This window comes from Trifolium pratense, linkage group LG2 (genome assembly GCF_020283565.1).
Source record: "Trifolium pratense cultivar HEN17-A07 linkage group LG2, ARS_RC_1.1, whole genome shotgun sequence".
In the NCBI taxonomy this organism is placed as follows: domain Eukaryota; kingdom Viridiplantae; phylum Streptophyta; class Magnoliopsida; order Fabales; family Fabaceae; genus Trifolium; species Trifolium pratense.
The window spans coordinates 48,790,832-48,812,121 of NC_060060.1; the positions used below are offsets into that span (position 1 = coordinate 48,790,832).

Below are 21,290 nucleotides of genomic sequence, written 5' to 3' on the forward strand. Positions count from 1 at the left end.
GGTTCAGGGGTTGGTTCAGATGATGAGATATCAGAAGTGGATTCAGGGTAGATATGTTCAGGAGATGGTTCAGGAGATTTATGGTCAGGTGTTGGTTCAGGAGCAATTTGTTCAGGAGTTGGGTTAGGAGATTTTTGTGGAGAAGGTTGTTTGATAGGGGAGTTTGGTTCAGTGACAGGAATATCTGGTTGAGGTTCAGATGGTGGAATGTTAGGTTGAGGTTGAGGTGATTGAGATTTAGGAGGTGAGCTAGATTTGTGTTGAGTTTCATGAGAAGGAGGGTGATTATTAAGAGGGTCAGGGCTCAAATGTTTTTCTAGTTCAGATAAGGGGTTATCAGAGGTTGGAATATCAGAGGTTGGTAAAATAGTTCTGAGAGGTTTGGTGTAACCTATTCCAATCTCATTTTCATTGAAGACATACTTAGAAGATTTACCTTTATCTTTGGAAATAGAAGCAGGTCTTTTCCTCAAACTAGCAGCAAGAGTCTCCTCATCAGATTCAGTCTTATCTTCTGACGTAGATCCTTCAGAAGAACTGTCTGAACTATCTTCCTCAATAATAATAGGCTCTTTTGAAACTCCTTCAGCAGCCTTGGTAGCAGATTCTTCATGCTTCCTCTTAGTCCTTTGCTCAACCATAGCTTTTTCTACCTTAATCTTCTTCTGAACCAGAAGATCTGGCTTAGGAAGATCAGCTTGAGCTTCAGCCTTTCTCTTTGGTTTCCTCTTAGGGTTATACATGTTTACAGGAGCTGGAGGAACCATACTTCTATCAACAACCAAACCTTCTTGTCTGAGCACTTCTAAGTAGTCCTGAATCACATGCTCAGCATCAGCTTCAGATATAACTGGGTAGCCTTCTACATACATACGATCTTCAGGTCTAACAGATAGCTCTTGTGGAGGTGCAACAGGCTTAGATGCAATAAGGCGCATCTTAGTAAGGAAACTAGCATGAAGAATTTCAGGAGTGAACTTCTTCTCCACAAGCTCTGGATGAAATTTCTTCAAGTTCTGAACAACATGACCTTGATGCAGAAGGTCTGACAACAGCCTAGGATAAACTATAGTAGTTTTCCTCTGAGATTTACTTGCAAAGATGGCTTCACAAATCCTTTCAAAGAAGTAATCTCCAAGATTTACCTTCTTTCCTGTCAGAAGGAAATACAGCAGATGACGATGCGTCCAGGAGATTGTATCAGTCCCACCAACCCTTGGACTGATAGCTGCTATGATGATCTTGAAAAGAACTCGACATTCATCAGTCAAACCCTTTACTTTCCCTTTTAAGGAGAAGTCTGTGCATATGAGATGCAGAAGATCATCTCTGAATCTAGTATCCTTTTCAAACACATCTAACTCTATTCCAGAGTTAGGAAGACCAAGAAGAGCATTTAAATGAATGGGCGAGAGTGCCATGTTCATCCCACAGATATTTGACCTAATCTGTACACCTGTATAATCCAGCAAACCCATTTCCTTCCTAGTTTTACCCTTCAGACTAGGATTCCTTTCTATTGCAGCAAGCTCTTCCTTCTTAGCTTCATGCTTATCAAACACCTTTGCTTTCATCCAAAATTTCTTCAACAAATCTGGGTAGATAGGACCGTTAAGCATGTCGAAGTACTTATCCCAACCTTGAGTGATAAAGTACGGCTTAACGTCGAAACCATTAGCTTTCAAACCCTCGAAATCAACTATCTTTTCTGACAGAAATGTGAGTTCAGATTCTGGGAATTCCATCTCGTTTCCAACAATCTGAAGGTTCTTGAAAATAAACGGAGGAATCCTTTTTGACGAAGAAGATGAAGTACCAGCCATTGTTGGAGATTAGGGTAAGGTTTGGAAAACTAACGAGAGAGAAAGAAAGTTTGTTGGAGGTTTAGAGAGAATATGAAAGTGTAGGTTGTGAAAGTGAATAGTGTGCAAGTGTATTGTGTAAGTTTTATTTAAATGCACACAGTTAACACGAAAATAGCAAATTTGGGAAGTTGCGCTAATTGACAGAAAGTTGAATACCAAAAATCATCATTAACCACCCACTACCTGACACACGTAGACCACGTGCAGAAATTTACTCGGTAACTGCTATTTTAATGGACAACTGTTCAGCAGTGAATACTAAACGTTTCCCACTTAAATAGTTCAGAGCCTCTGAGTTATTTAAAAATCTCTATCAGGGTTAGGTACTTCAGAGCTTGTGTTTCAGATGATCTGAATCATAAGTTCTGATATACTTAACCTCTTACACTTTAATTGCCAAAAAAAATTTTCATTCAGAGATTGAAAACATGTTCAGATGTTTCTTTATAAAATCAAATCTTTCAACAGATAAAGCTTTAGTAAATATATCAGCCCATTGATTTTCAGTATCAACAAACTTAATATCTATAATGCCTCTCTGAACATAATCTCTGATAAAATGGTGTTTAATTTCAATATGTTTGGCTCTAGAGTGTAGAATAGGATTTTTAGATAAATGAATGGCTGCAGTGTTATCACAATATAAAGGAATATTGTTACTGCTTACCTGATAATCTTCTAACTGATATTTTAACCAGAGTAGTTGTGTGCAACACTTAGCTGCTGAAATGTATTCTGCTTCTGCTGTAGACAAAGCTATAGTAGTTTGTCTTTTACTAGCCCAGGAGATAAGGTTTTCACCAACAAATTGACAATTGCCACTTGTGGATTTTCTTTCAATTTTATCTCCAGCATAATCAGCATCACAGAATCCATTTAGCACATAATCATTGGATTTCTTATAGAGAAGTCCAAGATTAGTTGTTCCTTTCAGATACCTGAAGATTCTCTTTACAGCTGTAAGATGAGACTCTCTAGGATCTGACTGGAATCTTGCACATAAGCATACACTGAATAAAATATCTGGTCTAGAGGCTGTCAGATAGAGTAAGGAACCAATCATACCTCTGTAGACCTTTTGATCTACTTTTCCTTCATCATCTGACTTGCCCATGTTGGTAGTTGGATGCATAGGAGTATTCATTATCTTGCAGTCATCTAGATTGAATTTCTTCAGAAGTTCTTTAGTGTATTTTGATTGATGAACATAAGTCCCTTCCTTCTTCTGATTGATTTGAATTCCAAGAAAGAACTTCAACTCTCCCATCATGCTCATTTCAAATTCATCCTGCATTATCTTAGAAAAATTCTTGCACAAAGCAGCAATTAGTAGAACCAAAAATAATATCATCAACATAAATTTGAATGATTAAAATGTCTTCTTTGGTTGTTTTTCTAAAGAGTGTGCAGTCAACCTTTCCTTTTTCAAAACCCTTTTCAAGAAGGAAATTACTGAGTCTATCATACCAAGCTCTTGGAGCTTGTTTCAGACCATACAGTGATTTCTTCAATTTAAAAACATGTTCTGGGTTTGAGACATCTTCAAAACCAGGAGGTTGCTTAACATACACTTCTTCAGAAATGAAACCATTTAAGAAGGCACTTTTAACATCCATCTGATACAAGGTTATTCCATGATTAACAGCATAAGATAGAAGTAACCTGATTGCTTCAAGTCTAGCAACTGGTGCAAAGGTTTCAGTATAGTCAATCCCCTCTTGTTGACTATAACCTTGTGCAACCAGTCTAGCCTTGTTCCTTACCACTTCACCTTGTTCATTCAGCTTGTTTCTGAATACCCATTTTGTTCCAATAATGTTCTTGTGTGAAGGTTTGGGCACTAGAGTCCACACATCATTCCTTTGAAATTGATTCAGCTCTTCTTGCATTGCTACAATCCAAGCATCATCCTTCAGAGCTTCATCAATCTTTGAAGGTTCCATCATTGAAATAAGACCAACTAATGATTCCTCATTTCTCAGTTGAGATCTTGTCTTCCTTGGACTATCCTTGTTGCCTAATATCAGTTCCTCTGGATGTGATGACTTGTATTTGAAAGTATTTCTTGGGGGCTCATCATCTTCAGACTCATCAACATCAGGTTCAGCAGATGATTCAGTTCTTGGTTGTTCAGAGTCTGTAGGAACTATTGTGTTCAGAGGTACTTCAGAGAATGGATGTTCTGAGTAGTTAGGAATATCTGAATATTGATCCTCTGATACCTGAAATCTAGACAAACCTTCCACAAGCTCTGACACTTGGTCAGGCTCTTTGTCATCAAATTTGACATGCATACTTTCCTCCACAGTATGTGTTTCAGAAATATACAGTCTGTATGCTTTTGAGCGTTCAGAGTATCCTATAAAAATACCCTTATAGCCTCTAGCATCAAATTTCTTTAGATGGACTTTATTGTTTAAGATATAACATGTACATCCAAACTGATGAAAATAAGAAATATCAGGTTTTCTTCCTTTGAACAATTCATAAGCAGTTTTATTCAACTTAGATCTGATATAGATTCTATTTTGAACATAACATGCTGTGTTTACAGCTTCTGCCCATAAAAACTTTGCTACTTTAGTTTCATGCATCATGGTTCTGGCCATTTCTTGCAGAGTTCTATTCTTCCTTTCTACAACCCCATTTTGTTGAGGAGTTCTAGGAGAAGAGAATTCATGCAAAATGCCATATTTTTCACAAAAGTTTTCAAAAGGTTCATTTTCAAATTCTCCACCATGATCACTTCTAACTTTTAAAATAGTGTAGCCTTTTTCATTTTGAATTTGTTTGCAGAAGATGCTAAACTCATCATAAGCTTCATCTTTTGTTCTTAGGAATTTTACCCAAGTCCATCTACTGTAATCATCGACAATAACTAATCCATACTTCTTTCCATGGTTGTTCAAATATCATTACTCCATACACAAAAATGAAAGTTAATAGTAATTGTAGTATCCATTTCTGTCTCTAAATAAATAAAAAATTCAAAATATTGGTGTAATTATATTAAATTTACCATAAGTTTTAATCTCTTCATAAAACTTAAAAATCCAACATAAGGTATCAAACTCTTTATATGACACCATAATAATTCTTCACCGGATAATATCGTATTACAGAATTGACCGTTGGATTGAAATATAGTACTACATCCGTCCTTAATTATAAGACATTGTTTGACAAAAATATACTATTTATTTACCTTGTTTTGACCGTATTATTCAAATCAGAAAGATTAATTTTATAAACATTGTTCTTTCTCAGACCTTTGAATATCATGGAGTTATCAGATTGTTTAGACACAGTACATGATTCCTTATTAAAGACAACTACATAACCATTGTCGCAAAATTGACTTATGCTCAATAGGTTATGTTTGAGTCCATCTACTAACCAAACATCATTAATAGATAGGGAAGAATTACCTACTGTACCTGTACCTATTATCTTTCCCTTTTGATTACCTCCAAAGCCAACAGATCCTCCTTCTTTCATAGTCAGCTTGGAAAATAGTTGTTTGTCACCAGTCATATGCCTTGAACATCCACTATCCAGATACCATGAATGTTTCATGATATTTCTTTGAGTGGCAGGCTGTATGAGAAACAACTTTAATCATTGCGATGGAACTCTTCATCAATGTTAATGATAAAGTCATCCCAGTATTCTTCCTCTTCATTTCCCAAGTTCTGATTGTTAACTTGAGAACTTGTCAGCCATTGATCTAGGACATAAGCCCTTCTTCCCTTGCATAAGACTTGTTTCCACACACTAGGTAGGACATATCCTTTCCTAGTTGGTAAATCTGAATGGTACATAATTTCAGCTTTTGGTACCCATCTTCTGGGTCCTCGCTTGTTAGTCCACAAATGTTTACTGTGTTGTTGAGTGTGAGAGAAAGATTTTGGTTTGGAATAATAACTCTTTTGAAAATGTTTCTTAGTTTGAGTTCTGTTATTATTCCAGGACTTGGATTGTTTATGCTTCCAGAGTTTGTATTTATCACCAGTCCATTGATTTGACTGGTTATATCTATTGACTCTAGAATCATAAATAACCTTAGTCCTACGTTGCCTCTGAGGTTTGAGGTTTGACTTTCTTTTAAAAACTTCTGAGCCTTTAGGTTGACTTTTCTCATGAACTAGAATTCCTCTGGTTCCAGAAGTTGAAGCCTCAGATTTTGAAACTTTCAGAACATCTGAACTAATACTGTCAAGTTCTGAATAGCTTTTATCTTCTGAGCTTTTCTTCCCAGATCCTGAGGAACTTGGTTCCTCTGAGTTGTCATTTCCCAAATCTCTCAGATTATTATCCTCATCTTCCAGAGTACCAAATTTCTTTCCTTCTTCACTCTGAGGTACAACATAGTAAACCCAAGATTTTCCAACCTTTTTGGGATAGGTCTTTAGCTTTGAATATGTTCTACCATATTCATAGCCAAGTCCTTCTCCTCTATGTCTTAAAACATTATAAATTCTATTAGCAGCTTTGCTCTTCCCAAGGTTGAGATGCACAAACTGTTGAAGAGCTATTTCCTGCTCATCAATAGGTTTGTGACAAACAGCACAACCCTTTTCAAAGTCATTTACTCTGTTCAGAGTTTCTTGATACAGACCTTGAAAATGTTCTGCTTGTTCAGTCAGAGTGTTGAGCTTTTCTTGAAAAACTTTTTGTTTACCCAACACTCTGAGATGTTTCTCAATAACCTTGTTAAGTGCAGTTATAAGTTGAGATTTAGAGCAGTCAGAAATACCTCATCAGTTACTTCAGAATCTGATCCTGATTCTGATTCATCGTCTGAGTCTACATCTGAGTCAGCTGAAGCCATCAGGGCTAGATTTGCCTCTTCTTCTTCCTCAACTTCTTCCTCAGATGATAGCTCTTCAAAAGTAGCCATCAGACTCTTTTTCAATCTGCTCTTGAATTGTTGCTTCTTTGAGCTGTATCTTTTGCTTTTGTCTTTAGCAGACATTTCTGGACAATCAGCAATAAAGTGTCCTGGCTTCTTACAGTTGAAGCAGTTCTTCTGATCATCCTTTTTGCTGACAAAATTTCTGGAGCTGTTACCTCCTCTGAAATTTTACTCCATCTTTCAAAATTTTACTCTTAATTTTCTTCAAATTTGAGTCATTATCAACAAACCTTGCATATCATCTTTTTTCTTCTCTTCCACCTTTCTCTCATTTTCAACTCCTCCCTCTTTTTCTTTTTCTTTCTCACTTTTTTCTACTTTTTCATTTTCACTCTTCCCTTCTACCACCTTCTTCTCACGCTCACTAGACACTACTTTTGTTCTTCCCTATGTGTGGATAAGGTAACTTCACATAATAAGAAATTTTTTGAGGTCCCTCTTTCAAAAGTTGACTTTTTATCTTCCTTAACATTGAATCGGGATCAATAAGTCTTTCTTTCTTACTTTTCTCTTTTTTTTTCCTCACTCTCATTTTCGACTTCTTCCTCAAGCTCACCATTTCTCTCATTTTCCACTTCTCCCTCATGATCTTTTTCCTCACTCTAAGTAATTGAGAGTACTTGTAAGTGATTGAATGAAGAAACAAGATTATCATGATTTTCTTGTTGGTGGCATAACATTGTTGAAGAAGAAATGAAATTAGGGTTTGGAAGTTGAAAAAGAGGGAGAGAAGAAGCATAGTACCTCCGAAGCTGTTTGGTTGAAAACGACAACATTGTGTAGAATGAATGAATTAAGGATAACACTGAACCTATGTACAGCGAGAAATGTTCCCTCTCTCTATTATTTAGGATTCATTCGTTTAATGTTTATGTTGGTGGAAGATTTGGGTTATAGGGAGTTAACATATATGAGTATAGTAGTTAATAATAGTTAATCAGACACGTGTAGAAGCAATGGAAAGAAAAATGGGCTTCTTCATATTGGGATTCAAGTTCAAATGTACTATTGGGAGAAGATGGTGAACAAAAGGATGACTCGGTGGTGGTGAATCCACCGCCTAATTACTCTGTCTGACCGCAGGTTTGTTGCACACTGAAGTCTTGGCGGCACATCGTACTTGAACTTTGTCCCCAATCTCGTCGCAGTTCATGTGTGCAACCATGACATGAATTTTATGCATGAGGGTGCAAAATCAGCATTCATCTCAGAATGACACGGCTGTATATGAAGGAGAAGGGCCCTGGAATACATGTTCTAGAATAGCATACATCTAATCTTGTACCATAAATACATGTTCCATAAATAATATTCACCAAAAATAAAGATAAATACTCATCCAAAACTGCAAAATCAGTAATTATGTAGATCCAAGCTTGTACCTGTTGTGTACAATTCAAGTCGTTGGATATTAAATCTTAAGTTTATCATTCAAAAATAGTTAAGTTTTGTAAGATTAAAATTATTATTACGCAGAAGTACAAGTATTACAAAGAAAAAAGAAATTTAGCGACTCGTGGATCCAACAAATATTGAGATTCAGATTCAACAAGCATTAAGAACACTTTGTAACAGATGCCAAATTCCAGTCCACATAGATTGGATTTTAAGTTCAGACATTATCTAGATGTAAATTAAATTGATGCCGATAAACACCAGAATAATTAGTTTATAAAAACTACATACAATGCAAAGATTTTAATTCGCACAGTTAACCAAAATACCATATAACTTTGGGTCAGTAAACTAATTGCTATAAAGGACATGTGATCAATACAGTTACCATGCAAAAGGTCGAAAACACAAAGCAGGTGGCAAAAAATATTGATAACTTACTTGAGAAATCACAAAGTCAAAGTTTCACTTAAACCAGCACTGTCCCAATTCACTTTCTATAGTAGCGAAAAGTTTCTCCGTAATGCCATTATTAATTCCTGATATAAAACCTACCAAAGTTGTTGTATTAAAATTTACCAGATCACTCCACCAAAATGATTCTTAGACTCAAGCTTCCTACAAGTATTAAAGATCTATTCAATAAGACATGTAAATAGAAATACTAACCATCTCTAACGGGGACAGCAATATAAGTGTCATGCTTGTGCTTGTTGTGTTTACAACTCCACAGTCTAAAGAAACACTTTAATTGACAATAATTGACTTTATTACTTGGCTGGAGCAAGTGTAGTACAATTTGTAAACTCCTAACCAAACAATATTTCCAAGACAACCGTAACAAATATATGAAGGTGTGAAAACACAAGAAGGGGGGGGGTTGAATTGTGTTTTAGCTAAGTTAAAACTTTTTCAAGTTCTTAACTCAACTACGTTAGCAGCGGAAAAGTAACACAAAAAATAACAAGATAAAGAGAGAGAGAGAGAGAGCACACAAGCAATTTATACTGGTTCCTCTCACAAAACGAGAGTAGTCCAGTCCCCTTGCACTTCCAAGGGAGTTCACTATAATCACACAAGATTACACCTGCTCAAGCACACAAGCAAGAGACTTCTCAACAATGCTCAAGCACACAAGCTTAAGACTTCACACTTAAGCACACAAGCTTAAGTTTCACACTTAAGCACACAAGCTTAAGTTTCCTCAAGTAAATAGTAAAGTATATAAAAATATACAAATGCTCTTAGATGAACCTAAAGTGAGCAAATACAAAGTAGTACAGAGTATTTGGCTAAAGTGCAAAAACACTTGACAGAGGTTCAGAGCTTGTATATCACAGAGTTCAGAGTTTGTTCAGCGCACGTTCAAATCTTAATAATTGTTCTTCTTGTTGTAGCTGAATCTTCTAGTATATATACCACTAGAAAAGAGTCGTTGCAAAAGGAGCCGTTGGAGTTGATAACCTTTTGTCTTCAAGCAGTCTGTCTTGATGCAGTTTGGTTGTATCCAAAACTAAGAAAGAGTTTCAGTTACTTTGACTACTGCAGAGAAGACTTTCCTTATTCAGCTAACAAAACTGAAGACCCACGTTCTCAAGTTAGGACAGACAAAACAGAGGTAGCTGAACTGATCAGGCTTGAAAGGTCCTTTTCTTCATTGGTAGAAGAGTTGACTAACAAAGAGAATCTTCACAGCTTTCAAAGAGATCTTCAGAGGTTGATGAAGCTTGTAGACAGACAAGAAGTTCTGAAGTCTTCATCCTCTGAATGTTGTAACTTCTGAAGTCCAACATCTTCTGAGCGCTTGTGAACTTCTGAATTTACATCGTCTGAACTTCACTCAGAGCTTATATGATGCTTATATCTGCGCACTCAAAATAAATTTTTAGTCCTTCCAATTGTTAATCAATACTTTGTTATCATCAAAACCTTTATAGATTTAGGGGCAAACATTTTTAAATCAATTTTGTTCCAACAATATATTCATTCACTTCCCCACAAATTTCAAACTCACCAATATCCCAATCTTTGAAGTATGAACACACTTAACAAAAGAAATAACAATAACAAAATAACCATCTTACCTAGTTTCAATCTTACAATAGACCTTTTGCGATAATTTCACGTAGAAGTTTCTCTGCCTTATCATTTTCACCTTTATTAAACAGAGAACGGATAATTATTTCATAAGTTGCAGCGTCTGGAATGCAACTATTGTCTTTCATTTTTGATAGCAAGGCCAACGCTTCATCAAACAAGCCCTTGTCGCAAAACCCTTGGATCATAACAGTATATGTATAAACATTTAGATTGTAGCCTTTGACTGAAAGATCTTCAAAAACATTTCTCGCGTCCTCTACTCTTCCAACTTTACACAATCCGTGAATAAGAATAGTATATGTGTTCATATTTGGTTGAATGCCCTCGTCCTTAACTTTTGTTAATAATGCAATCGCCTTTTCAACATGATGGGTTTTGCATAAAGCATTAAATATAGAATTGTAGGTAACTATATCAGGTGGTTGACCTCTATCATGCATCTCATCAACAAGCTTCAAAGCATGAGAGATTCTCCCTGATTTTCCCAAACCATCAATAAGGGAACTGTAAGCTATCACATTAGGAATAATGTTTCTACAACGCATTTCTTTGAAGAGAATTAAGGCTTCATCCACCATTTTAACCTTACAAAATCCATTAATCATAATATTATAGCTCCGAACTTCAGGAGTCACTCCACTTTGGGCCATGATATTGAATATACCCTTGGCCTTGTTCACTTGTTTAACTAAGCAATATCCATCCATTAAAGAGTTATATGTAACAACATTAGGTTTAACACCTTTTCTAATCATCATAGCAAACACATTATTAGCTTCTTTCACTATTCCTTCCTTACAAAATGCATCAATAAGGGAACTGTAAGTTACCACATTAGGAATAATGTTTCTACAACGCATTTCTTTGAAGAGATTTAAGGCTTCATCCACCATTTTAACTTTACAAAATCCATTAATCATAATACTATAGCTGTGAACATTTGGAGTCACTCCACATTGTGCCATGGTGTTGAATGTACGGTTGGCCTTGTTCATTTCTTTAACTAAGCAATATCCATCCATTAACGAGCTATAAGTAATAACATCAGGTTTAACACCTTTTCTCATCATCATAGCAAACACATTGTTAGCTTCTTTCACTTTTCCTTCCTTACAAAATGCATCAACCAATATATTGAAGGTAAACACATTAGGGTTGATGTTTTCCAATATCATTTTATTAAACAAATCAATTGCTTCTTTCAATTTACCGACAATGCAAATGCCACTAATTAAAGTACTATAAGTGACAACATTAGGATAAATTCTCTTAGCGACCATTTCAGAATATAAATCAAAAGCATCATCAACAAGTTTATCTTTGCACATACTGTCAATAATTGCATTGTACATTACCACATTAGGTCGAACCAGTTTCCCATCAACTCGTCTCAACAACTGCAAGGCTGCACTTGTTTCTCCTACTTTACATAACCCATTGATTAAGGTCCCGTAACTAACTTGGTTCAACTGAAATCCCTGTGCTACGACGTTGTCATGAAAGTTCAATGCTTTATGGATCTGACCTTTGAGACAAAGACCCTTGATGAGTGTAGTCAAAGTTATGACATCTGGGTCATAACCCTTTTTGAGAATGTTGGCAAATACAGAAAAGGAAAGAGAGTTTAAACCCAATTGAGAAAAGCAATTGATCAAGATGCTCAAAGTGACTAAATCTGAAGCAATTCCATTTAATTCCATATGACGATGAAGTGAAACAACAGTGTAGTAATGATTGGACTTAACAAGGGAACCTACAATCTTATTAAAATGGAAGATGGGTGGGGTTGGATTCTGATGTAACAAGTGATTGAATGAGGAAACAAGATTAGCTTTGTCTTGTTGGTTGTGTAATTGAGAGTATAACATTGTTGAAGAAGGAATGAAATTAGGGTTTGAATGTTGAAAAAGAGGGATAGAAGAAGCATAATACCTCTGAAGCATTTTGGTTGAAAACGACAACACTGTGAAGAATGAATGGATTAAGGATAACACTGAATCTATCTTCTTCTATCTATAACGAGAACGTTCCCTCTGTATTATTATGGATTCTTTCATTCATTTGGTGCATACTGTCTTTGTATCCCATGTGTCGATACTGTTAATTATTAAGAAAAGCAAAAATAATTTGAAGGAAAATGTTTTTGATATTATTGAATGAAAAGGAATTGGCTTTATATAGCCTTACATCAGTTCTGCCACATAGTAATCTAAACTGCAACACTAACTAAACATGCCTACAAATAAGGAATAATTCAAAAGACTTAGTCTGCCTACACAGCCACTACTCCTAGTTAATAGGGAAAATAAAACAACCTTGCTTCCCAATTAACAGGACTTATTATAACATAATTGAAAAATTAAATAAACATCTACTAACATCAACACTCTCCCTTAAACTGAATGATCATAAGCAATCAGTTTATTTCCTCTTTGGAACACATGCCAAGTAATGCCCTCAACTTCATAAAAGAATCAGCTTTCAAAGGTTTTGTTAGTATGTCTGCAATTTGCTCATCACTTTTGCAGTAGCTAAGCTCCACAACTCCTTCTTTAGTGAGATCGCGAAGAAAATGAAACCTCACGTCAATGTGTTTGCTTCTTCCGTGTAGAACTGCATTTTATGACAACTTAATTGTTGAATTATTATCACAAAACAACATAGTTGGACCTTGCTGTGCATACTTCACCTCTTCCAAAATTCTTCTAAGCCAAATACCTTGACAAGCACATGATGCGGCAGCTATAAATTCTGCTTCAGTGGTGGATAAAGTGACAACAGGTTGTTTCTTTGAGGACCATGAGACTGCAGCTCCACTTAAGAGAAACACATACCCGGATGTACTTTTGCGATCATCCAAATCCCCGGCATAATCACTGTCACTGAAACCAACCAATTCATTTCGTTCACTCTTCTTATAGAACAAACCTTAGCTAACAGTACCTTTCAGGTAGCGTAATATTTTTTTTACTGCTTGATGATGGAGTTAAGTTGGTGATTCCATAAACCTGCTAATGAGGCTGACAGCATACATTAAATCTGGTCGAGTTAATGTCATATACATAAGACTTCCAACCATCTGCTTATAGTAGGTGCTGTCAATCTTCATTCCTTCGACGTCTTGAGTAAGTTTTGTTCCAGGAACTATAGGGATTTGAACTGGATTGCAATCATCCATTTTAAATCTTTCTAATACCTCTTGAGCATATTTCTTTTGACAAATAAAGATGCCACGTGCAGATTGAGTCACCTCTATGCCAAGAAAGTACTTCATCTCTCCCAAATCAGTCATCTCAAACTCATTCATCATGGATTGTTTAAACTCGCTAAATAAGCGTTCATCATTTCCAGTGAATATCAAATCATCCACATATAAGCACACAATTAAAATATTACCTTTCTCTCCAGTTTTGATGTAGAGTGTATGCTCATAAGGACATTTGTGAAAACCAGCCTGGGTGAAATACGTGTCTATTCGACTATACCAAGCTCGTGGAGCTTGTTTCAATCCATAAAGAGCTCTTTTCAACTTATAAACCATGTGTTTGCTTCCCTTCTTTAAATACCCTGGAGGTTGTTCCACATAAACCTGCTCCACAAGTTCTCCATGTAAAAATGCAGACTTGACATCAAGTTGATAAATAGTCCACTTATTTAGAGAAGCTAGTGAGATAACCATTCTTATCGTGTCATGCCTTGCCACTGGTGCAAATACTTCAGAATAATCAACTCCGTACTTTTGAGTGTACCCTTTTGCTACCAAACGAGCCTTGAACTTGTCAATTTCTCCTTTTTCATTCACCATTGTTTTGTAAATCCATTTTACTCCCACCGTTTTTTCTCCTTTTGGCAGTTCCACTAATTCCCATGTGTTATTTCTTTCAATTGCTTCAATCTCTGCATCCATAGCCTTTCTCCATCTTGAACTTTTAATTGCCTCATCAAATGAAATGGGGTCACATCCAGCAAATAAGGCAAAGTGAGCCAATGTGTCTTCATCTGAGAGCTCTTCACCGCTTGTGTAATCATCCATCCAACTTGGCCTTCTCCTTGGACGTTGCATATTTTGTTGTAAAGTTTCAGCGCCCTTACTTCCATGATCAGATCCAAATTCATTTAATTCTTCACAATCATTGTCTGCATCCTTTTCTACTTCTACATTTATATTATCCTCAAGTTCAAGAGGCAATGATTTTCCTTTGTCATTGTTTTCCCAATTCCAGCTACTGATTTCATCAAACACCACATCTTTAGAAATACAAACTTTCTTAGTTAGAGGATTGTAAAGACGGTAAGCCTTAGATTCTTCACTAACACCAAGCAGTACACATTTCTCTCCCTTATCATCAAGTTTCTTTCTCTTTGGATCAGGAACATGCACATAAGCAACACATCCAAATATTCTGAAATGATCAACAGCTGGTCTGTGACCGGACCAAGCTTCTTCCGGTGTCATATTCTTCACAGAAAATGTTGGACATCGATTGAGAACATGAACACTCCAATTAACCGCCTCCGGCCAAAACATCTTCGGCACATTTTTATTTGCTAGTAAACTTCTCACCATATTCATAATGGTTCTGTTTTTCCTCTCTGACACACCATTTTGATGTGGTGTGTATGCCGCAGTCAGCTGCCTCTTGATTCCATTACATTCACACACATTCACAAACTCACTAGATGTGTATTCTCCCCCACGATCTGTTCGAAGACATTGAATATGCTGTTTTGTCTCCTTCTCAACTCGTGCTTTAAATTTCCTAAACATTTCAATTGCTTCAGATTTTTCTTTTAGAAAGTATACCCATGTTTTTCTACTAAAGTCATCAGTAAAAGTTATGAAGTACCTTTTGTCGCTGTTGGAAGTTGGATTCATTGGACCTCATATGTCTGAATGCACTAGTTGAAGGACATGACTAGCTCTCCAATTACTTTCTCGAGGAAATGATTTTCTATGTTGCTTTGCAATCACACATTCTTCACATACATGAGATGGAGTTTCAATTTGTGGAAGCCCTTTCACCATTTCTTTTTGTTGCAAAGCTCTGAGTCCATTGAAGTTTAAATGTCCAAACCTGTAGTGCCACAACCATGAAGGATCGGAAACAGATACTTTGAGACAAGTTTGGTCTTCAAATGTTTCGTTTTTTAGTTGAAACATCCGATTTCCAGACATTTTGACAGCAACAATTAGTCCCTCTTTTGGATCATGGATTTGACAAGATCCCTTCTGGATTATAATAGCACAACCTGTTTCTTGCAATTGTCCTAGACTGATCAAATTGCTTTTGAGTTCTGGCACATAATATACATCATCCACAGTTTGCATTTTCTTATTCATTTGCACTTTAACACTTCCTTTTCCCATAACACTCATGCTAGAGTCATTGCCAAGCTTGACGTTTTGTCGAAAACTTTCATTTAAATCACAAAACAAATTTTTATTACCTGTCATGTGATTGCTGCATCCAGAATCCAGATACCATATCTCCCCATTTTCAGCTTGCTTATTCTCCATGTAAGCCATCAATAATATTTCTTCCTCGTCTGCTTCAACAAAGTTTGCTGTTCGTTCTGCTTTATAAGGACATTCCCATTGAAAGTGGCCAGTTTTGTGACAATTATATCATTCAAAGGATGACTTGTCAAAATTTCCTTCTCTTATGCCACGACCACGACCCCTTCCTCTTCCTCTAAAGCTTCCTCGACCTCTGCTTCTTCCATAGGAATTTCCAGCATGATTCACTTTGAGAACTTGCTCTTCCTCAATGTGATTTGACATGCGTTGCTCATGCACTAACAGTGAACTTTGCAACTCATCTACTGACATAGTATCAATGTCATTAGACTCTTCTATTGAACATACGACATAGTCAAATTTAGAGTTCATAGAGCGTAGAATCTTCTCTATGATCGTAACATCTTCCATCTTCTCTCCATGAGTTCTCATTCGGTTTGCAATTGTCAGCGTCCTTGCAAAATACTCATTCACAGATTCTCCGGTTTTCATGTTCAGAATTTCAAACTCTTTACGAAGAGCTTATAATTGAGCCCGCTTGACTCGAATCGTGCCTTGATACTTCTTCTTTAAGGAGTCCCATATGTCTTTGGCGGTGTCTTTCTTGAGAATAGTCTCTAGAACAACTCGATCAATTCCTTGATACAAGTAATTCTTCGCCTTTAGATCCTTTAGCTTCATGTCGTTTCTTGCCTTTAACTGTGCCTCATTCAAGGCTGCTTCATCTTTTACTTCAGGAATTCCTTCTTCAATCAATCCCCAATATTCCTTTGATCTCAAAAAATTCTCCATCAACATGCTCCAATGATCATAGTGACCATCAAGCTTTGGAATTGCTGGTTGCACAAATCCATTACTGCTCCCTTCAGATGTCATTGCTAATGTTCTTTGAAGACTGCCGCTTCAGTTAACCAGGCCCCTTTCGAAGCTCTGGTACCAGATGTTAATTATTAAGAAAAGCAAAAATAATTTGAAGGAAAATGTTTCTGATATTATTGAATGAAAAGGAATTGGCTTTATATAGCCTTACATCAGTTCTGCCACATAGTAATCTAAACTGCAACACTAACTAAACATGCCTACAAATAACGAATAATTCAAAAGACTTCGTCTGCCTACACAGCCACTACTCCCAGTTAATAGGGAAAATAAAACAACCTTGCTTCCCAATTAACAGGACTTATTATAACATAATTGAAAAATTAAATAAACATCAACAAATACAACTCGGTGAAAAAAAAAATTTCTACCCCAACAATCTTCACTTTACCCCAACATTTTTCTAAAAATACCCAATATACCCTTATTAAAAATTAATATATTTTAAAAAAATAATTTTTGTCGTATTATACTGTTCCGGTAGAATTTTCATCCTCACGAAAAACTGTTCCGGTAAGTATTTATCCTTACCGGTAAGTTAACTTTACCGGTACACTTTTTAAAAAGTGTTCCGGTATGTTAATATTACTACCGGTACACTTTTTATAACGTTTCCGGTATGTTTACTTTACCGGTACACTTTTTAAAAAATGTTCCGGTATGTTAATGTTACCGGTACACTTTTTAAAAAGTGTACCGGTATGTTAATTATATTTCGTTTATCATTATACATACCGGTACATTTTTTTAAAGTGTTCCGGTAGTAAAAGTGTTCCGGTATGTAATAAGTGTACCGGTATGTTAATCTTAATTTTTTTAATTTTAATTTGTTTTTTTATTTTTAAACAGATATGGCTTATCTCGGCGATACAAGTCAAATGTTGGTAGATACTACGGATGTTTTTACAACTCATCAAAAATTTGCTACCCCATATGATGTTGTCAAATGGGCTCGAGATGTTGGAGATGCCAATAAAGTCGGTATTATCATTACTCGGTCGGATAAAAAGAACGGAATAAGAGGAAGAAATGACAAGTTGATTTTGGGTTGTGACAAAGGTGGAAAGTATGACTCATCAGAAAGTTCCACGACAACTGCATCGAAAAAGTGTAACTGTCCATTTAAAATTAGAGCTGCACCTTCAACAGATGGTTCAGGATGGAAAGTTCAGGTTATTCATGGAGTTCACAACCACGGGCTACCTCACCAATATCATGGTCATCCTCGCAAGGCATGTTTAACCGCTGATGAAAACAAACGTGTTCAAGATTTGACAAAGCGTAAAGTAGCACCAAGACACATTGTTTTAGATTTGAAAGATCAAAATCCAAAGTCTGTTGTTGATGCCACACTTGTATATAGGAAAAGACACATGATGCAAATACAGGAAAGAGGCTCCAGAACAGAGCTGCAACACTTGCTGCAGTTGTTAGATGATGCAAAATATGTCAGCTGGAATAGAAGAAAAGATGATGGCTCCGATGTTTTGAGTGATATTTTTTGGGCGCATCCAGATTCAATCAAGTTGTTGAACTTGTTTCCCATTGTTTTGGTTATGGACTGCACATACAAAACTAATAAATATAGACAACCACTGCTTGAAATTACTGGCATAACGTCAACTAACATGACATTTGCTGTTGGATTTGCTTACATGGAATCTGAGAAGACGGACAATTATCATTGGGCGTTAGGTAAGTTGAAGCAATTGATTACTAAGCAAGATATATTTCCTAGAGTAATTTTGACTGATAGGGAGTTTGCTTTGATGAATACAATTAAAGATATATTTCCACATACTACTAATATGCTTTGTACGTGGCACATAATCAAAAATGTGAATGCGAGATGCACCGTGCAAATACCTAAGGATATGCGACAGAAGGTGAAAAATTTATGGAGAGATGTTGTTGAAAGTCCGGATGAGGTGGAGTATCAGCAGCGGTTGAATGCGTTTCAGCAAGCATGTGTTAATTCAAGCAATTTTGTCGAATATGTCAATAACACCTGGTTGGCCCCTCACAAAGAACAATTTGTTGAAGCATGGACCAATCGAGTGATGCATTTAGGAAACACAACGACTAATAGGTATAATTTTTTTATTTTAAAATTGAAATTATATATATTTTTTGGCGTTTAATTGACTATTGTTTGCAATTTGATATTTAGAGTTGAGTCTGCACATTGGAGACTGAAGCAAATGTTGGAACACAGCAAAGGAGACTTATGCAAGTGTTTGGAAGGCATGAATGACAACATAAGACTAGAAGTTGACAAAATTAAGAAGTCTTTTCAAAAGAGTTTTTACTATGCAGAAAAGACACATGGCAGTCCATTTTTTCAATATTTGAGAAACTTTGTCTCCAGGGCCGCTATGACACTAATTTCTGATGAGATGAAGAGAATTGACATTGTTGGAACAAATAAAAACTTGTGTGGTTGCAAAATTAGGTCAACATGTGAGTTGCGTTGTGCTTGTGAATTGAGTGGATATACAACCAGCGATGTACCGATACCGTTAGATTCAGTTCACGGTCACTGGAAGAAATTAACTATGGAAGAACCATTGGAGGATGACACATAGGATGGATATGAGTTGGACATGAGTAATGCAATGGAGGCAATATGGACTCGATTTCGGTCACTTGATATTGTTGGTAAAAGAGCGTTGAAGAGTAAAGTGTTTGAACTTGCTTATCCAGCCTCAAGTTCATTGTGTCCACCACCTGAAAAAATAAAAACCAGAGGAGGAGTGAAGAACAAATATAAAGGCAAAGCACCAAAAGGTTATGATGTGTATCGTTCAAGTTATCGTATAAACAAACCAATGCAATACTGGCCCACGAAAATGTATGGACTGCAGACAAATCACTAAACAGAAGTAGCCATTTGGCATCCACACGTGTATAACTCTTATCGGCCAGAATGGTACATCCCACCAACATCAACATCCATGCCCTAGCTGCGCAGTCATGTTTCCCGTAGAAATTGGCATTCCTCATATAACTCTCATATAGCCACTGCTGTGAAAAATAACCACCCCTCTGCGCTACAGTCTCTCGCAATGCAAATTCATACTCCTCTCGTAACAACTCAACTGCAAGTTCCGCAACTTGTTCCTGAGAAACTGATACAGGAGTATAAAACTGACCCCTAACAGGTAGATGCAGAAGACATGCCACATCATCCAAAGTAATAGTCATCTCGCCGAACGGCATGTGAAATGACGATGTCTCAGGGTGCCACCTCTCAACAAATGCGGATATAAGCTGCGGATCGGTAAGTTTCAAGCTAGTCCGCTCAAGCCAGCACAACCCCGAAATATTCAACCACCCTTGAATAACTTCAGGATGGTGATCAGGAATCCTGTCAGCTAACTTTTTTCCTAAAGATGCTATTCGTAGTTCAATTTTGTCACCTTCGACACATTCCTACATATATTTTAAAAAATACATTGTGAATAATAAATTAGACCGGATAGTTGGATGCATATCATAAGACATTGAAAATGAACTATAATAATATTTTAACACTAAATTTGTATGCAAAATAAGGATTTAACAGTTGTAACGAGAGTATAAACAATACAAATTAAAAAAAAATGATCAATATAACTTAACAAATAATAAAAAAAAAACAAAGTATTACCTGACCAAACCATACATGACGAGCAACATGATGCTCGTATCGAGTCAAAAGACTCGTATCGATCGGCCCTCCAGGCCAACCTTGCTGCACAGCCTGCTGCTCAACCTGCTCCTCATGCACTGGCGGCAGCTCATCGTGTTCCAGCTCCTCCTGATGTCGACGAGACTCTCCACGTGCTCTGTTATGCTTAATTCTACCGTCTGATCCTCTTGTACGCACCACTGGAAAAAAAAAACAAAAAAAAAATTATAAAAAAGTGTACCGGTATGAATATGCATACCGGTACACTTGAAAAAAAGTGTACCGGTATGAATATTCATACCGGTACACTTTTTTTCAAGTGTACCGGTGAAGAAATCAAACCGGCACACTTCGAAAAAGTGTACCGGTATGTAAAATTACACTTACTCTCTCAATTTCGGCAAACTCACACCGGAATACTTTTTTTGACTAGGGTAAGTAATGATTTTTTTTTTTTCCGTTTTACATTATATATGATGGTATACACTACAAAAAAAGAAGCAAGCGACGACAGCTGGAAAAAAGCATTAGCGTCGGTTTAAACCGTCGCTAATTGACTTATGCGGCGGTTGGACAAGTGACGCAACAAGCAGCGTCGCTAGGGTATACAGCGGCAGTTCGCGTAAACCGTTGGAATAACCGCCACAAAGACGATAGCGTCGGTTGTATTGATTTTTGCTGCGATTCCCAACCGTCGCTGTTTGTAATAATTTTTAAAGTTTTTTGAGCTTTTAGCGTCGGTTTGAACCGCCGCAATTTACATTTTTTTTTAAAAAAAAAAAACTTTTTTTTTTCCTGTTTCCCACAAAAAAAATTACGTGCTTTTTTGTTTCCACAATTTTTTTTTGGTACATTTTCCACAATTTTTTTTAAATGGTGTATTTGACACTCTTGATTCCCATTAATATCAATATAACAAAATCTAAACACACATTATTTTACTAAATA

General features: G+C 36.4%; 3 protein-coding genes and 1 pseudogene across 7 annotated transcripts; 1 reads left to right on the forward strand and 3 right to left on the reverse strand.

Annotated features, from left to right (window-relative positions):
- Window positions 1-6,962: 6,962 nt before the first annotated feature.
- On the reverse strand, window positions 6,963-12,406 carry LOC123907043 (putative pentatricopeptide repeat-containing protein At1g12700, mitochondrial). Of its 5 annotated transcripts, none has more exons than XR_006809112.1 (3): window positions 10,260-12,406; window positions 8,755-8,793; window positions 6,963-8,037 (listed from the first exon to the last, which is right to left on the reverse strand). XR_006809112.1 is itself a non-coding variant. In XM_045957114.1 (2 exons), the coding sequence occupies exon 1, from the start codon at window positions 12,216-12,218 to the stop codon at window positions 10,272-10,274; it is 1,947 nt and encodes a 648-aa protein (XP_045813070.1). In that variant the 5' UTR covers window positions 12,219-12,405; the 3' UTR covers window positions 8,593-8,793; window positions 10,260-10,271. The 5 variants fall into 5 exon arrangements, 1 of the variants encoding a protein (XP_045813070.1); XR_006809110.1 differs by having other exon boundaries at window positions 8,617-8,793; window positions 10,260-12,405; XR_006809111.1 differs by lacking the exon at window positions 6,963-8,037 and adding an exon at window positions 8,066-8,162 and having other exon boundaries at window positions 8,617-8,793; window positions 10,260-12,405.
- A 3,495-nt stretch (window positions 12,407-15,901) lies between these two features.
- Window positions 15,902-16,689, reverse strand: LOC123904840 (annotated as a pseudogene).
- Window positions 16,690-17,523: 834 nt separating this feature from the next.
- LOC123904842 (PKS-NRPS hybrid synthetase cheA-like) lies at window positions 17,524-19,195 on the forward strand. The gene is made up of 3 exons (XM_045954450.1): window positions 17,524-18,761; window positions 18,843-19,132; window positions 19,176-19,195. The coding sequence occupies exons 1-3, from the start codon at window positions 17,524-17,526 to the stop codon at window positions 19,193-19,195; spliced, it is 1,548 nt and encodes a 515-aa protein (XP_045810406.1).
- LOC123904843 (protein MAIN-LIKE 1-like) lies at window positions 19,176-21,244 on the reverse strand. Its single transcript, XM_045954451.1, has 3 exons — window positions 21,232-21,244; window positions 20,322-20,542; window positions 19,176-20,104 (listed from the first exon to the last, which is right to left on the reverse strand). The coding sequence occupies exons 1-3, from the start codon at window positions 21,242-21,244 to the stop codon at window positions 19,226-19,228; spliced, it is 1,113 nt and encodes a 370-aa protein (XP_045810407.1). The 3' UTR covers window positions 19,176-19,225.
- Window positions 21,245-21,290: the final 46 nt, after the last annotated feature.

Excerpts from the sequence above, each read along its gene's own strand:
- LOC123907043 (XM_045957114.1), bottom strand. The coding sequence starts at position 12,218 with ATGCTTCAGAGGTATTATGCTTCTTCTATCCCTCTTTTTCAACATTCA.
- LOC123904842 (XM_045954450.1), top strand. The coding sequence starts at position 17,524 with ATGGCTTATCTCGGCGATACAAGTCAAATGTTGGTAGATACTACGGAT. Across the intron at positions 18,762-18,842 it reads GGAAACACAACGACTAATAG|AGTTGAGTCTGCACATTGGA; the intron begins GTATAATTTTTT and ends TTTGATATTTAG. Across the intron at positions 19,133-19,175 it reads TTGCAAAATTAGGTCAACAT|CGATGTACCGATACCGTTAG; the intron begins GTGAGTTGCGTT and ends ATATACAACCAG.
- LOC123904843 (XM_045954451.1), bottom strand. Across the intron at positions 20,105-20,321 it reads GTCATGTATGGTTTGGTCAG|GAATGTGTCGAAGGTGACAA; the intron begins GTAATACTTTGT and ends AAATATATGTAG.